Source organism: Petaurus breviceps, unplaced genomic scaffold, assembly GCF_028583685.1.
Source record: "Petaurus breviceps papuanus isolate PSGF00001 unplaced genomic scaffold, PetGlider_PUasm1.0 175, whole genome shotgun sequence".
NCBI lineage: Eukaryota > Metazoa > Chordata > Mammalia > Diprotodontia > Petauridae > Petaurus > Petaurus breviceps.
Genome location: NW_027185764.1, coordinates 50,634,770 through 50,652,074, shown reverse-complemented (window position 1 = coordinate 50,652,074; position 17,305 = coordinate 50,634,770). Strand labels below are relative to the sequence as shown.

Genomic DNA, 17,305 nt, shown 5'->3' with positions numbered 1-17,305 from the left:
AATAATAATATTTTTTAAACATTTGATTTTAAAACTTTGAATTCCAGATTCTTTCCCTTCCTCCCTCATCACCCACCCTTATTGGGAAGATAAACAATTCAATATGGGTTGTACAATTGTAGCTACGCAAAACATTTCCATGGTGGATATATTATGAAAGATTGACTATATTTCCCTTCATCCTATCTCGACCCCCACTTGTTCTGTTCCCTACTTTGACCCTGTCCCTTTTCAAAAGTGTGTCCTTTTAACTAGCCTCCCCGCAACCTGCCCTCCCCTCCATCATCCCCCCTCTCATCCCCTTCCCTTCTACTCTCCTGTAGGGTGAGATACCCTATTTAGTGTGTATGTTATTCCCTCCCTAAGCCAAATTCAATGAGAGTAAGGTTGACCCATTCCCTTTTGCCTTCCTGTTCTTCCCCTCCATTGTTTTCCCTTGCCTCTTCTATATGAGATAATTTACCCCATTCTGTCTCTCCCCATTTTCTCTCATTATATTCCTCTCTCACATCTCAATTTCACCTTTTAAGTATCATTCCTTCCTATCCAATTAGTCCTGTGCCCTCTGTCTTTGTATACCTGAACACAAAAAATACACACTCACATATGTATTCATATGCCCATGTACCCTCCTATATAGACATATATATGTATACATATATATACACATTTATATTCCCTTCAACTATTCTCATACTGAGAAAAGTTTCATAAGTTACAATTATCATTTTTTCCATGTAGGAATGCAAATAGTACAACTTTGATAAGTTCCTTATAATTTCTTTTCCCTGTTTACCTTCTCATGCTTCTCTTACTTCTTGTATCTGAATGTCAAATTTTCTATTCAACTCTGGTTTTTTCATCATGAATGCTTGAAAGTCCTCTATTCCACTGAATGACCATATTTTCTCCTGAAATATGATATTCAGTTTTGCTGGGTAGGTGATTCTTGGTTTTAATCCCATGTCCTTTGACCTCCAGAATATCATATTCCAAGCTCTTTGACCCATCAATGTAGAAGTTGCCAGGTCCTGTGTTATCCTGATTGTGTTTCCACAATATTCAAATTGTTTCTTCTTGGCTGCTTGTAATATTTTCTCCTTGATCTAGGAACTCTGCAACCTGGCTATAATATTCCTAGGAGTTTTCTTTTTGGGATCTTTTTCAAGAGGTGATTGGTGGATTCTCTCAACCTCTATTTTGCCCTCTGGTTCTAAAACATCAGGGCAGTTTTCCTTGAGAATTTCTTGGAGGATGATTTCTAGGTTCTTTTTTTGATCATGGCTTTCAGGTAGTCCAATAAGTTTAAATTCTCTCTCCTGGATCTATTTTCCAGGTCAGTGGTTTTCCCAATGAGATATTTCACATTGCCTTCTATTTTTTCATTTGTTTGGATCTGTTTAATAGTATCTTGATTTCTCACAAAGTCACTAGCTTCCATTTATTCCAATCTAATTCTGAAGAAATGATTCTCTTCAATGAACTTTTGAGATTCTTTTTCCACCTGGAAAATTTGGCTCTTTAAGGCATTTTTCTCCACATTGGCTTTTTTGAGCCTCTTTTGTCATTTGAGTTAGTCTATTTTTTAAGGTGATATTTTCTTTAGTCAGGTTGTTGACTCATTTTTCTGATATGATCATTTTTAACTCAATGAAATGAGAGTGTTTAAGAAAAAAATTGAATAAGAAATGAGATTAGAATGGATCACATAGATGTCAATGAATTCATGAGACAACAAGAAATATTAAAAACAAAGTCAAAAGACTGGAAAAAATAGAATAAAATGTAAAATAGCTCATAGCAAAAAGAACTGACCTAGAAAACAGAGGAGAAAAAAAATTAAGAATCACTGGACTACCTAAACACCATTACCAATAAGTAATAAATAAATAAAAGAGCTGAAATATATTTCAAGAAATTTTAAAAGAAAACTACTCAAAACTCAGAACCAGAGGGCAAAGTGGAAATAGTCTACCAATCACCTTCGGAAAGAAACCCCTTTCAGGAACATTGTAACCCAAATCCAGAAAGCTGAGATTGAGTAGCTTGGGCATTTGAGATTGGGCAACCCTGGGCAAGTCACTGAACTGTTTGCTTCAGTTTCCTCATTTGTAAAATGAGCTAGAGAAGGAAATGGCAAATTACTCCAGTGTCTTTGCCAAGAAAGCTCCAAATGGGGTCATGAAGTTGGAAATGACTAATCGACTAAAAATCCCAACAAAAACATATAAGTATATACAGGGTAGATGGAAGGTAATTTTGGAGAGAAAAACTCTAACAGCTACAGGGACTAGGAAAAGTCTTCCTGTAGAAAGTGGGATTGGAGCTGAATCTTAAAGAAGGTCAAGGAAGAGGCAAAATGTAAGAAGGGAGGAGCATTCTATGCATGGGGAACAGCCAGTATAAAAGTACAGAGATTGGAGTTGGAGGGAGATGGAGTGTCTTATCTGTAGAGCAAACAATAGGACAATTCTGATGGATAGTTGAAAGTGTGGTGAGCACTAGAGTGTAAGAAGACTGGCAAAGTAGGAAGGGACCATGTTATGAAGAGCTTTACCTGCCAAAGAGAGGACTTTCTATCTGACCATGGAGGTAACAAGGAGCCTTTGGAGTTTATCAGGTTATTATATTATATCATAATAGCTATCTATGTATAATATACTTTTATATAGATTTTAAGATTTACAAAGGGCTTTCCTAACCAAAAACCTGTGAGGTAGACATTATAGGTATTATTATCACCACTTTACCAATGAAGAAATGGAGACTCAAGGAAATTAAGTGACTTGTACCAGGTCGGAAAACTAGTAAGTCATAGATCTACTTCTCTTTCCAAGACTTATGGACTTTATAATATACCATAACTGCCTTTTCCAGTCTACTAGTTGATAAGTCTACAAAATATTCAAAATGTACATATGGCTCCAGTATTAAAGATTATACCATAAGGTCATTAGAAGAGAATCTGAATATTCTATCTGAAGAGGCTCTGTAAAATGAGGTACCTCTGAGGGTTGTTTTGAAGATCAAAGGAGATAATTACTTGTTTTTTTTCAAAGGAGAAAATATTTGTAATGTGCTTTGTAAATTTTAAAATGCCATATAAATGCCAGACATTTTTCATAGCTATGGGTAGGAAATAAATCCTTAACCAAAAAAAAAGACTAAATATAAAAGATAATTTTGATTACATGAAATTAAAAAGCCTTTGTACAAACAAAAAGATTAATGTCTCTAAGATAAAAAAGGAAGTGGTCCAAAGGGAAAAAAACACTTCTGATAAGAGTTTGATATCTAAGATATAGAAATTCTTCCTTTTTTTTTGGAGGGGGGGAAAGGCAAGGTAATTGGGGGTAAGTGACTTGCCCAAGGTCACACAGCTAGTTAATTGTGTCAAGTGTCTGAGACCAAATTTGAATTTGGGTGCTCTTGACTTCAGGGTCAGTGCTCTATTCACTGCGCCACCTAGCTGCCCCTAGAAATTCTTTCAAATGCTTCTGGTAAGAGTTTAATATTTAAGATATAGAGACAACTAATGGAAATATTTAGGACTGAAAACCATTTCCCTCTAGATATGTGATCAAAAGATATGAACAAATAGTTCTCAAAAGAAGACACGAATGAATATTAACAACCATATGAAAGAATGTTCCACATCACTAATAACAAAAATGCAAATCAAAATAACCCTATGGTTTCAACAGTTGTTTCAATTAGTTTTTTAGTTGATTTTCTAGGGTTTTTAGTTGATTTTCTAAGTATAATCATATCATCTGCAAAGAGTGATGGTTTTGTTTTTCATTGCCTATTTTTATTACTTCAATTTCTTTTTCTTGTCTTGTTGCTATACCTAGCATTTCTAGTACAATATTGAGTAGTAAAGGTGATGATGAACATCTTTGCTTCATTCATGATCTTATTGGGAAGGCTTCAAATTTATCCCAATTACAGATCATTTACTTTTGGTTTTAGATAGATACTACTTATCATTTTAAGAAAGGCTATGTTGATATCAGCCTATGCTTTCTAATGTTTTTTTTTTTAATAGGAATGGATGTTGAATTTTTTTCAATTTATTATTTGTTTTCAGTTTTCAACATTCACTTCCATAAGTTTTAAATTTTCTTCCCCTCCCTTTCCTCTCCCTCCCCAAAGTGGCATGCAATCTGATATGGGCTCTACACATACATTCCTATTAAACACAGTTTCATATTAGTCATGTTGTATAGAAGAATTATAACAAGTGGGAGAAACCATGGGAAAGAAAAGAAAAGAAAACAAAAGAGAAAATGGTTTGCTTCACTCTACATTCCAGCTCCATAGTTCTTTCTCTGGATGTGGATGTCATTTTCCATCATGAGTCCTTTGGAAAGATTTTAGGTCCTTGCATTGCTGAGAAGGCCTGAATCTATCAAAATCAGTCCTTTGAACACTGCGGCTCCTTCTGTATATAATGTTCTCCTGGTTGTGCTCCCTTCACTCAGCAATGGATATTGAATTTTGCCAAAGGCTTTTTCTGCTTCTATTGATATAATTGCATGATTTTTGTTGTTTTTTTATTGATATGGTCAATTATGTTGTAATCTTATATATTTTATTTTATGCATTTAAAAACCTTTTGAGATATGTCAAAAAGTTTCATCAGACTGCCAAAGGAATTCATGACACAAAAATGGTTAAGAATCTTGGGTTAGAAGAAAGTGGAAGCATAGATTTGGAAATAAACTTGATGTAAAAAGAAAACATCAATATACACTTTTTAAAACATTGTGGGTAGGTAAAAAGAAAACTAACTAGCCAGTATAGATGGTGTTTAAAACCAATAATGTGAGTTAATTAAGGCACTATTTGACAGATTAGACTGATTATACTGCTGGACTTTTTAATTTAATGCAACCTACAAAAAAAAAGTCTTAGAAACAAAGGTCATGAGCTACCATTTAAAAATCAACATATGCTATATGACTACGAATCTGGGAACACTATAACCTTTTAAGAATCAAAACTACTGGTTACCCTAAGGGAAACAAATGTATGATAGGTATAGTTCAACTTCCTAAGGAGCTGCAGCACTGTTTCCTTACACAAAACTGCCGTAGAAGTTGTCATCCAGGAAATGTGTGATCAGAAAAGGAGATGGGGCAGTCATACACAGGAAGAGCAAACGATAACAGATAGTCTACAACACTGGTGTCTGCAGAGTACGGTGAAGAGCATGTTCGGGCTTCCATATGAGCTGAGAAAGGGGAGTGCCCATGTGCAAGAGGTAACAGATCAATTGCATAGTAATAACTGAATTCTTTCTAGCACTTTAAGATTGGGAATGTTTATGTACATTATCTTCTGGTAACAGAAGGAGAAAGTGGGACTTGATGTATCTCTCATTAGAATATTGAGTTCTTTGAGAGAAGGGACTATCTTTTGTTTTCTTTGTACCCCTAGTACTTAGCACACTGCCTTGCATATAGTAGGTTTTTTTTTTTAAGCAATCGGAGTTAAGTAACTTGCTCAAGGTTACATGGCCAGGTGTTTCTGGGTGTGGTGCTGAGTGTCTGAGCCCGGGATTCGATCCCCAGGTCATCCTGACACTGGAGCCGGTGCTCTTACTTGCTGTGCCACCTGGCCGCCCCCATATAGTAGGTTTTTGATGAATGCGAATTGACTAAGAGTTTCTAGCTCTAAAGTTCTGATTCAAGTGCCTATTGAAATTCATTGAAAAATTATCCTGAATATTAAGGTATAAAAAAGTTGCATCAAAGGTTAATGATCAGAAAGTGAGCCAGACATATAAAACAATTATTTCTTTTACATTCAAGTCACTGTAAAATTATAAATAGAAATTTCACAGGTTCTGTCCTGTTTAGAAAATTGCAAAATTAAGTTTCATAAATCTTCCCTTGCAAACAAAAAATTATTTTATTTTAATAATGCAAGGCTTGTTACTATCTACTTTAAAAAGCAAACGGGAATTCTGTTTTTATCAGTAATGGGAGCTTCTGATGAGGAACTCATTCTGTCTCTATAAATCAGCACCTGCTTTGTACCATCTCTATGCTGATGATTCCCAAATGTATCTCCTTCCCCCTTGTCCCAAACTCTCTATTTACCTCCAGTCTCACATCTCCAACCTTTCAAATTGGATATCCAGTAGACATCTTAAACTTAACATTTCCAAAACTGAACTGAATATATCTTTCCCTCTAAATTCTCTCTTCCTCCACTTTCCCTATTATCGTAGAGGACAATACTATTCTCCCAGTGTGTCAGGTTCACAACCCTCCTGGAATCTTCACTATCTCTCACCCTCTATATCCAATCTGTTGCCAAAGCCTATTAATTCTACTTTTGCAACATCTGTAGCACCAACGCAATATTCATAGCACCAACAGCTTGTAAATATGCCATCATAGTTCTCAATTGCAAAATGTAACAGATTCTCCATATAGAAGAAAGAAATAAAACATTTATTCAGATAACAGAAAACCAAATCCCCAAACCAGAAAGCTGAATCCATCACAGTAACACTCTAACGCCCCAACACCACAGAGAGCCACACCATCTTTTAGCTTTTCCACAAACCAACACTTACAAGCCTCGATGTCTGCTTGCCTTCTGTCCTCTGTCTCCCACTGTCCAGTTGCTCTGACTCCTAGCTTCCTATAGCCTCTGGTCTACCTTCAGCAAACTCCTCCCACCACAAGCTCCATGTGATTACATTTGACCTCTTAGGGGGCAGGGAAGACCTTTAAATTCCCATTCCCATTACAATATCTCTTGTATATGTTACTTTTTCTCTTCTGACACTGCAACCATTATCACCACAGGACCATTGCAATAGCCTAGTTAGTGGTGGAATATGTCTGACTAACATCTCTCCCCATTCTAATCCATCCTCTCAGCTTGTCATAGTGCTTTTTTCTGAAGCACAGGTTCAACTATGTCATCCCCTTACCCAATAAATTCCAATGGCTCCCTATTGCTTCAAGGGTCAACTACAAAATACTCTATTTGGCATTCAAAGTCTTCATAACTCAGCCCCTTCTTACTTTTCTAGTCTTCTTATACCTTATTCCCCACCACATACTCCAATTCAGTGACCCTGCTCTCTTTGCTGTTTCAGAAACAAGACACACCTTTTCTTAACTCCAGGCATTTTCCCCACTCTTCTTTATCTCTGCCTTTGACTACCTTTAAGTGCTAACTAAAATTCTATTTTTGTTAGGAAGCTTTTCCCAACTCCTCTTTATTCTAGGGTCTTCTTTCTGGTTTTTTTTTTCCTATTTATCTTGTATATAGCTTGCTTTGTATACATTTGTTTGATTGTTTCCCCCATTAGATTGTAAGCTTCTTTTTTTAAAAAAATTTTTTATCTTTTGCTTTTTGGAGGGGCAATCAGGGTTGAGTGACTTGCCCAAGGTCACACTGCTAGTTTTTGTGTTAAGTGTCTGAGGCCAGATTTAAACTCAGGTTCTCCTGACTCCAGGGCCAGTGCTCTATTCACTGCACCACCTAGCTGCTGCCCCAGATTGTAAGCTTCTTGATGTCAAGAACTGTCTTTTGCCTCTTTTTGTATCCCCAGTGTATAGTGCCTGGCACATAACAGATCCTTAACCAATATTTATTGACTGACTTTTGTAATTTATAGTTTTAGAGAGTTGCCTGGGGATACTGGGAGGTTTAAGTTCATACTACATTAAATATGTGTTCAGAGGAAAGGCTTGAATTCTTGCTTTTCCTGACTTCTTATCCACCAGGTTGCATTTCTTCTTTCAGTTTTTGGTAGCTTAATTCATTATGCTGCTGACTGATACTCTAGCTAGAGTACTGTCTTCCATATATACTCCTTATTCAAGGTATGAAATTTCATTCAGGTTTGCCTGTTTTAGCCATGATATGTTTCAGTAACATAATCCAAAGCAGAAGTGAGTTTACCTCTTTTCTGGAAGTAGACAATACATTCTATTAATTCTTATTAGATCAATATCCAACATTAAGATGTGGTTGCTGTTTCCTTCCTATTCTTTTCCCATGGAGACCAATTAGGTTCCAAACTAGCTCTGGGAATGCAAATTTGGCCCATCTATAGATTAGGTAGTTCCAAGGTCAACCTGATAGTTAAATTTTGTTCTACAATGGAATAGGAGTATGTTTTGAGACTGCTGTAGAACATAAACACATCTCTTGCATTTGGCTATAGTAGTGGTTCTCAAAGTGTGACCCAAGAAACCTTGGGAGACCCTAAGACCTAGGGGCAAAGGGGACCTGAGAAAAATACTTTTTTTCATAATAATACTAAGTCATTATTTGCCTTTTGAAAGACTCTCCCCTTTTTCAACTACATATCTGGGTGAGGCTGGATTTTCTTTGTATAGAATGAAGGCAGAAGCAGATATGAGAATCCGGTTGTCGTCTATAAAGCTAGGCATTAAAAAGGTTTGCAAAAACATATGAAGCAATATTATTCAATTCTGTTTTAGGTTTGAAATTTAACGATGATTGTAATGTGAATTGGGCTTAATGACAATACCAACGTAAACTATAGGGAGTTGAATTTAGTCAGATTTTACATAAATTTCATCTTTTTCTCTCTATTTTGTATTCTGGTCCTAACTATGGAATATACAGAATGTTTCAAGTAGATAACACCCAGTTGTAGAAAAAGCCTGTCAGACTTTAATTCTATATCCTTTTCTAGCTGATACAGTATGACGGTTCAAGCCTGTTAAATTCATGGTTTTGCTATTGTATAGTTGTATTTTAATTATTTAGTGGTTTATAATACAGTTTGTAGATTTTCTAGGTATCCTTTTCTTTACTTTTGCTAATAGTTTTCATAATATCTTAGTACCTTAGCACTTTCAGTCAAGGGTAGGGAGGGTCAGAGAGAGGAAATAAATAAATCATTACTGCTTGATAACATTTCTGGCAAAAGTTTTGGGGGAGGAGGTTAAATAATTGAAAGGGAGTTTCCTTATCTGTGGGTAGGGTTTATCCATATTTTTGCTGTCCCTCATGATGATTTATCAATAGTAAATACAATATAAAAATATTAACATATTATAATAAATATTTGTAAGTCAGGAGTTTGGGGTTAGGTTTCTGGTTCCATCACTTTGACCTCAGTCAAATCAATTTACCTTTATGTATTTATTTCTCCATTTGGAAAAGGATGTAGAACCATTTTTTTCCCCAGTCCTTAGAACTATACATAAACACACCAAATGCCATCACTTTATCTTTCTTAGGTAGTGAAGTGCTCACATATTAAGTCATACCCTTAGAATCAAGGACATCTGGAGAGGAAGGCAGAGGGACCCTACTGTTATCTCTCTGTGTTTTGATTAATCCATCATTTTCAGTCTGGTAAACATGCCAATATTATATAGGTTTTTTGAAAGGTTTCCACACAGCTCTCTAAGGATACAGTTTCAGTCCCGGCTACCTCTTCTCAGTGTGGCTGTATTTCCCATACTAAAGAACTCCTTCTCCAGGTGACAACCAAGGCCTTTCCTCTCAGCTAATCTCTGAGTCTAGAGGCATCTACTAAATTAGTGTTAATAATGAAGTTTGTAAGACTCCTTTCCTCCAGTGAGAATTTTCTGATGTTATATGGGTTATGTCAAAAAAGGTTGTTAGAGTAATAATGAAAATAGTTAATATTTACATAGTGCTTTAAGGTTTGAAAAGCACTTTACATATATTATCTTACCTGTACCTTTTGGGGAGTCAGGTTCATGATGTCTTTAGAGAGCAGAAGCCAAACAAACAAAAATGAAGGCACTTTTTTTTTTTGAGGAGAAACTAATAATTCTTTGCATAGTGAGCACTTAATAAATACTTGTGGAATAAATGAGTGACATGTGAAAAGTTACTATTTTTTTTTGAAAAACATTTTTATTTTTTACAAATACTCTATCACTAGTCAGTCACCACAATGTAATATAGCATGATTACAGTTCTAGCAGCATCTCAGCCACAGTAGCTAATCAATCTGTTGGAGAGAAAGGATGTCTTTTTTTTTTCCTCTCGTGGAAAGAAAAACATAGGACACATGGTATAAAAGATGTAAGTAAGACTCAAAATAAAATAAGAATTGACAGCAAATACCCAAATCTTGGCACTTCATTTAAAACACAACTGCAGAATTCAAAACTCTATTTAAGTATTAAATAAATGTGAAAATGGAAAGCTCTCTAAAGATTTCTTACTCTTCAGAACAAGTGGCTGCTTGATTTTTTTTCTTTTCTTCTGTATACACTGGAGAATGGGGTGACAGCTCAAGACAGAAATGAAAAAGTTAGGAAAGGAAGAAGGAAAAGAAGAGAAAGAAGGAAGCAAACAGGGAAAGAAAAGGGAAGGAAAGGGTGGCAGGAAGAGAAGAGAGAATAGAGAAAGAAAGGAAACAAAAGGAGGGAGAGAAAAAAGGGAAGAGGCAGGGAAGGAAGGATGGGAGGAAGGATGGAAGAGAAGGGGAAGAAGGGGAAAGAGAAGAAAAAAGAAAAAGAAAGATCGTAAGGTATAGGAGGCTTTAAAGTAAACCACCTGCTTTTCTTGTTAATCAGTGATCTCTGGAGAGATGGGCTTCCCAGGCTTCTCCCTAAAGGCGCAGAAGTGAAAGACTTAGGCCACTCCACTGACTAGAAGGCGCTTTCACAGGAGCAGGGGAGCTGCTTGGGGGCAGGCGGTAGTGGTGGATGAAGGGAACCCTCCGACGTGGAGGCTCCGGGCTGCTCCCGACGACGATGGTGATGATAGTGGTGGTGGGGCCAGCGGTGCCGGTGGAGTGGCTGGTGTCCCCGGGCCGCCTCGTCCTCGTCCTCCCAGTCTCCTTTCTTCGGGCAGTGGCCACAGCAGCAGACCGTGCCCAGCCTCCTCCACAGCCGACGCAGACGGCTGTCACCAGCTTGGAAGAAGAGGTAGACGTAGGGATTGAGGGCGCTGTTGGTGACCACCACGACGCCCAGCGCAGAGGCCAAGCCCTCGCCCTGCCCTTCGCCCGGGGGTTCGGACGACCAAGCAGCGGCCAGCTCTGCCGCGAAGTAGGGCAGCTCGCAGACCACGAAGAGCAGGGCCAGCACCAGGGTCATCTTTAGGCTTTGCACTTTGGCTCGAGTGAGCGCGCTACGAGCCTGGGCTCTGCAGTGGCCAGACTCCCAGGCACAGGGGGACCAGGCGGCAGGAGCTGGAGCCTGGGGTCGCTGCTGCCACAGAGTGCAGAGCAGGCGGCCGCAGGCTACACCCAGGATGGCGAGAGGTGCCAGGAAGCCTGCGACGGCCCCATACACCGTGTAGACCTGCAGGTGCCAGCGAGGCAGGGCTCCGAAGATGGTACGGCACCGGCGCTCCCCAGACCATGCCCGGGCAGAAGTCGGCGGCCCCGACGGGGTCTGCGAGGTGGCAAGGGAAGAGCCAGGCATGGACGCAGCCGAGGGCAAGGCGGGAACCCCACCGTAGCCGTCGGGGAGGCCGGCGGCCGGTCCTCCACGCACCACAAAGGCCTGGGGCAGGGCGAGGAGCAGTGCCAGCAGCCAGCCCAGGGCGGCAAGGGCGCGGGTGGGTAGGGGCGGGCCTAAGGGTCGGCTCACCACCCGGTGTCGCTCCAGGCAGATAAGGGCGAGAATGTTGGAGGAGGCCAGGAGCGCAGACACCTGCAGCAGCTTCACGACCCGGCAGGTCAGGTCTCCCGCCACTAGGTGGGTGTCCCCCAGCAGCTCCCAAGCCAGCTGCGACAGCACGGTCCCTCCGCACACGTACAGATCGGCCAGGGCCAGCTGCACCAGCAGAAAGTCCATCTTCCGACGCTTGGGGCCGGCCCAGGGTCCGCCGCCGCTGCCACACAGCGTACAAAGCACGGTGGCGTTACCCACCACTGCCACCACCAAGATTATCCCGAGAGAAACGAGCCGGACCTTTTGGCTTGGAAGAGTGGGAGGCGGGGGCAGCATCCCGGCAGCAGAGTCCCCCACAGACGACAGATTGATACCCTGGCCCAGCGGGGTGGAGATGGAGAGGTTAGGTACCAGCGGCAGAGGGCCGGGGCCAAAGGGATCCTCCATCTCCCAGCAAAGGCGGCTCCGATGATTGAAGTGTTGGCACTGCAGGGTGGGAGGGACGGGGCGCGGGAATTCGAGGTGAAGGTGAAGGAGCGCTCCAGCAGCTGGGCCGCCGGGTTAAGTTCCTTCTTGGAAAACAAACTTTCTTGAAAACGCACAAAGAGTGATGAATGCCGACAGATTTGCTCCCTCTCTCTTTCTCCACCTCCCCCCCCCCCCTTTTTTTTAATAGGTTGTGTCTCCGTCATTTGACACTGCGATGTGGGTTGTGCACCAAGTGAAGGCACGACTGCTTATTCGCCACCCCCCACCTCCAGCCGCTGCCGCTTTCCCCTCCAACCAGTCCTGCCCGCCCCTCGTCTTCCTTGGAGCGTGGTGAATGGAGTAGATCAGCCTTGAGAGAACAGAGCACACACAAGTGGCCTTGCAGCCCAGCTAGAGCCCTCTACAGGAAGAAAAGCGCTTGGACCGATAATTAACGATGCGGCCGGAGCCTTGTAACCATCTCCGCTTGGAAAGCTGCTCCCTCCGGGAAGTACCTGGCTGCCTGGGGCTTTAAAGGATCTTCTTGAAAGAACTGATGTATTTTCCTTAAACGCATGGATGGGGACAGTTAACCTGGTTTAAAGTATGGCTCGGTGTAAGAATGAGAAAATAAAAGCAGAGAACCCAATTGCAATATGTGAGTAAAATCAAACCAGAAGAATCTCCGTGAAACTTGGTATGTATAACCCGTCCAACTGTGTGGATTTTGTTGCAGTGGCTTCTCCCAGGAGTGGTCAAAGACTTGCAAAGATTTTACAAATACTAAAGGCATCCCTCGGTAGCAGACTGCTACATTCTTCGTGTTGTGAAATTAATTTCATTAGTCTAAAGAATGCATTAATAGGTGTTATGCAAATAAGTAATCCATTTATTGCTTTCCCCCTTATATTTTGATCCGGGGACGGATGTATCGTTTCTTCTCACTCCCTTGATTTCCCCTTCCACCAGATGGGAGGTTGCTAAGAGGAACTACGCCTCCATTAAACCTAAGAAAAGGTGACTAAGAACGTAAAAGCAGCCAATATTTTTTGGAAGAGAAATCCAATAATATGAAAAGGTTTAGATTAAATCCTTTCAGCAGACCTCGCCTCCTGCTCCCCCTTCCCCAACAAAATTTAATTTTTCCAGCTGGAGACATTAATTTGAACCGTTGCAACCCTTCTAATATAATAAAGCCAGATAGTTAAATATCTTTGCACCAATCTGGTCCATGGTTAGGGGCAAAGGTAAATAAAATGCTGATTGAAAATCCTAGGACTTTGGAAAACTTTAAAATCGGAGTGCCGGTACCGCACGGTATTTGCCTAGGAATCCCTTTTGCCAAGCCTTTTCTTTTATTTATTTGCTTCCTTTTGGAGGGGGAAGCCAGGGCAATTGGGGTTAAGTGACTTGCCCAAGGTCACATGGCTAGTGTTAAGTGTCTGAGATCAAATTTGAACTCAAATCCTCCTGACTCCAGGTCGGGTGCTCTAATCACTTTGTCACCTAGCTGCCCCTAAGCCTTGTCTTAAAAAGATTTTGACACATGCTTTTCGATAATGGCTAAACTGCTTATTCTCCCCACCCCCAATGGAGCCAGAACACTGGACTGGGGTTAGGGGTTCTAATCCTAGTCCTAAAAGTCAATTGTCTAACCTCGAATAAATCACTTTGCCTCTCTTGGGACTTTTTTTCCAAAACTGTCAAATGTCAATTTTCCAGAACTGTTCTAAATCCTGCCAGTGGGGCAACTAGGTGGTGAAGTGGATAGAGTACCCCGGCCCTGGAGTCAGGAAGACTCATTTTCTCTAGTTTAGGTCAAATCTGGCCCCAGATACTTATTAGTTCTGTGACTCTGGGCAAGTCACTTAACCTTGCCTTAGTTCTCATCTGTAAAATGAATTGGAAAGGCAAACCACTCCAAAAGAAAACACCAAAACAGGGTCAGGAAGAGTCCAACACAACTGAAAAAAATACGGGGCAGCTAGGTGGCAAAGTGGAGAGAGAGCTGGTTCTGGAATCAGGAGGACCTGAGTTCAAATCCAACCTTAGACAGGTACTAGCTGTGTGACCCTGGGCAAGTCACTTAACCTTTTTAACCTCAGTTTCCTCATCTGTAAAACGAGACAAAGGAAATGGCAAACCACTCCAGCATGTTTGCCAAAAGTCTGAGTTTATATTTTCATTATACTTTTTTGGTGACCTGGAGCAAGTCACTTCATGGCTGAAGAAATCATAAAATTCAGCTTTAATAAGCATATTGTAAAGATTTTAAAAATCATTTATTCATACTAAAAACATATTATTGACAGTTTTTGTCTTTAAATGACAGCAATTCCACACCTTCCTTTCCTTCTTTGAAACCTCCTTTGTGACAAAGAATGTCACCTCCATCTAATCTCTGAGGAAAGGGTAGGGAGAAACACCTTAATTTCTCTTGGAGAGGAAAAGGCATTTGGGGAAAAGGTGATGGTTTAGTCACAGTCAATAAAGACATATTAAATACCTGCTATATGCCAGGCCCAGTGCTAAGTGCTAGGGTTACCAAAAAAGACAAAGGACAGTCCCTGCCCTCAAAGAGCTCACAATCTAATGGGGGGAAAAGCAAACAACTTGCATATAATAAAGCTATATACAGGATAAATGGGAAATAATAATGATAACCACAGCTAACATTTACATAGTGTTTACTATGTGCCAGGCACTGTGCTAAGTGCTTTACAAATACCAGAGATAAGAAGGGTTAGGAAAAGTTACCAGTAAGTGGAATTTCGTCAGGGACTTGAAGAAAGCCAGGAGGCAGAGGTGAGAAGGAAGAACATTCCAGGAATGGGGGCTATCCAGTGAGAAATGTCAGAATTCAGATGGAGCCTGTCTGGTGTAAGAAAGATCAAGGAGACTGGAGTCACTGGGTCAGAATAAGGGGGTTAGGACAGAGGTGTTAATACAATTAACAAGGTGGTGGTTAGGTTATGAATACTGAATATGAATAATATTGAATGACAAAAAGAGGGCTTATATTTGATCCTGGAAGTGAGCCACTTGAGTTTATTGAGTGGGGATGCTTGTGGTGGTGTGTATGAACTGGTTAGATCTGGACTTTAGGAAAATCACTTTGCAGGATGTATTGGAGGAGAAACTTAAGGCATGCAGACCTACCAGCAGTGTAAATATTGCAGTAGTTCAGGTTTGAGGTGATAAGGGCCTGCACTAGAGTGGTGGCAATATCAGAGGAGAGAAGGGGGTGAGAGACGTTGCAAAGTGAAATGAACGGGCCTTGGCAACAGACTGGATATGGAAGGTGAGAGAGAGGAGCCAAGGATAACATCTAGGTTGGGAGCAGTCTTTGTGCAAGACTTTCTGACAAGAAAACTGAACAAGCAAAAAACATTTGTGATTAGGACATTTATTAGCATAAATATAAAAGACATTCAAGAGAAGTCACAGAATGGCAGTAAACATGACTGAAGAACTGTTCAAATATGAAAAAAAATAAAAGAATGGAATCTCACTTTATTCATTTGCAAAAAGTACTGACTTCAGTAGAACATTTTTTTCAAAGTGACTACAATGATAACATAGGTAAAGTTGGAGCTGGGTTCTTGCTACTCCTAATAAATCCAATTCCCCAGGTTCATACAAGCGTCAACCCAGGGTGCTGAAAGAACAGATGTATTCAAGGAGTGAAGAGATTTGAAGTCTAGTGAGTCTGTTACCTGCTGCCTTGGTGATGATGCTGGCTGGACAGGTTATGAAATTGTAGTGGGCTTCACATTCTTCTACAAGATAAAGGCACTGGACTATTCACCTTTTAGTTCTAATTCTTCTATGATCTTATAGCTGTTCTTATTTGATATATAATAAACTCCAAAGGTTCAATAAATGTTAAAACATTTCATAGAGGTATTATCTTTGTATTAGTGTGTTTGTAACTATATAGTTGTTTTTTCATATTTTATTTAATCTGTTTAATGTCAGCACATGACGGCAGCTATATTAGGAAACATAATTCTATACAACTTCTATTTTAAAATATAAAAGTATTTAATAAAATTGGTTTGAATGCCAATGATCACTTAATTACCAAATTTCATTATACCTTTAGTGATAAATTTTTATAACTATATACATAAATATATTTATACTACTTGTATAAAGATATAAAAGTATATTAAGTAGAGCATATGGTATCATATTCTTGTACAAACATTTTATAAATTAGTGTTGGTTTTAAGCCATTGGTTAATTGCACTTTCATACTTGATTGGTTCTTTCAGCCAGTCCTGGTGCCACCTAAGATTTGCTATAACTTTTGTATAGTTTTGTCCTAAGCTGTCTTTCCAGCTGATAAACTGTTTCTTGTTGTACTGGTGGACAGAAGCAGAAACTACAGGGTAGTTTATAATGGAACGAAGCTTTTGGTCCAGAGAATGAGTGATTTCTGGAAACCTTGTGGCTATATTTGTTAATTCATCTGGATCTGAAGAAAGATCTGAAAGAAAAAAAATTTATAAGGCTGAATAATGTATATGTTATTATTCAAAATCAAGTTACTTGCTAGAAAGATATTTTATGTTGAATTCAGAATGTAATTCAGAATGTCATTATTTTATGTTAGATTTGGTATTGTGTGAGAAACTGCTTCTTTTTCCCTCTTTTTGGTTAACGTGAATGCTGAGCAGGAGGTGTACCTTTGGAATGAAGTAAAGTAGAGAGCACTCTAATGTCAGGGCCTTATCATTAGCAATGTGGCTTGAAACTTTTTAATAACTTTGGTTGCCAAAGTACAAGTCCTGCTGGTATTTACAGTAAATTATGAGGATAAATTCCTTAATCATCATAAAAAACAAAACCTAGATCCATGGATTGTTGATATATCTAAGAGAGAGATAACTTGTTCTTGAAACCTCGGTTAAATATAATTTCTTTCACATTATTGTTTTCTACTAAGGCAAAAAACTGCCTTCTTCTCAAAGGGGATATATGAACAAGTTTCTGGTAGATAAATTTAAGGATTAAACATTCCTTTCATTTAAAATATGCTAAGAATATTGAGTATGATGTATTATATTTAAAGTATGATGAAGATATTAGTTCCTCTAGAATTAAGCAAAGTTTTGTGCACAAAGTAGGTGCTTAATAAAAATCCGTCTAAACAAACTGAATTATTAGAAAGCTATTTAAATAATTCAGCTAATTAAATAATTCAGAAATATATCAACTGATAA

General features: G+C 39.5%; 2 protein-coding genes across 4 annotated transcripts in view; both read right to left on the bottom strand.

Moving 5' to 3' along the window:
- Nucleotides 1–9,916: 9,916 nt before the first annotated feature.
- On the bottom strand, nt 9,917–12,329 carry GPR150 (G protein-coupled receptor 150). The gene has a single exon (XM_069085415.1). The coding sequence runs from the start codon at nt 12,054–12,056 to the stop codon at nt 10,638–10,640; it is 1,419 nt and encodes a 472-aa protein (XP_068941516.1). The 5' UTR covers nt 12,057–12,329; the 3' UTR covers nt 9,917–10,637.
- A 3,138-nt stretch (nt 12,330–15,467) lies between these two features.
- ARSK (arylsulfatase family member K) overlaps nt 15,468–17,305 on the bottom strand; it is a 48,808-nt gene continuing 46,970 nt past the window's right edge. For all 3 annotated transcript variants that reach the window (XM_069085139.1, XM_069085141.1, XM_069085140.1), the window contains one exon: nt 15,468–16,569. In XM_069085139.1, coding sequence (XP_068941240.1) covers nt 16,289–16,569 — 281 coding nt within the window. In that variant the 3' untranslated portion in view covers nt 15,468–16,288. The remainder of the gene's footprint in view (nt 16,570–17,305) is intronic.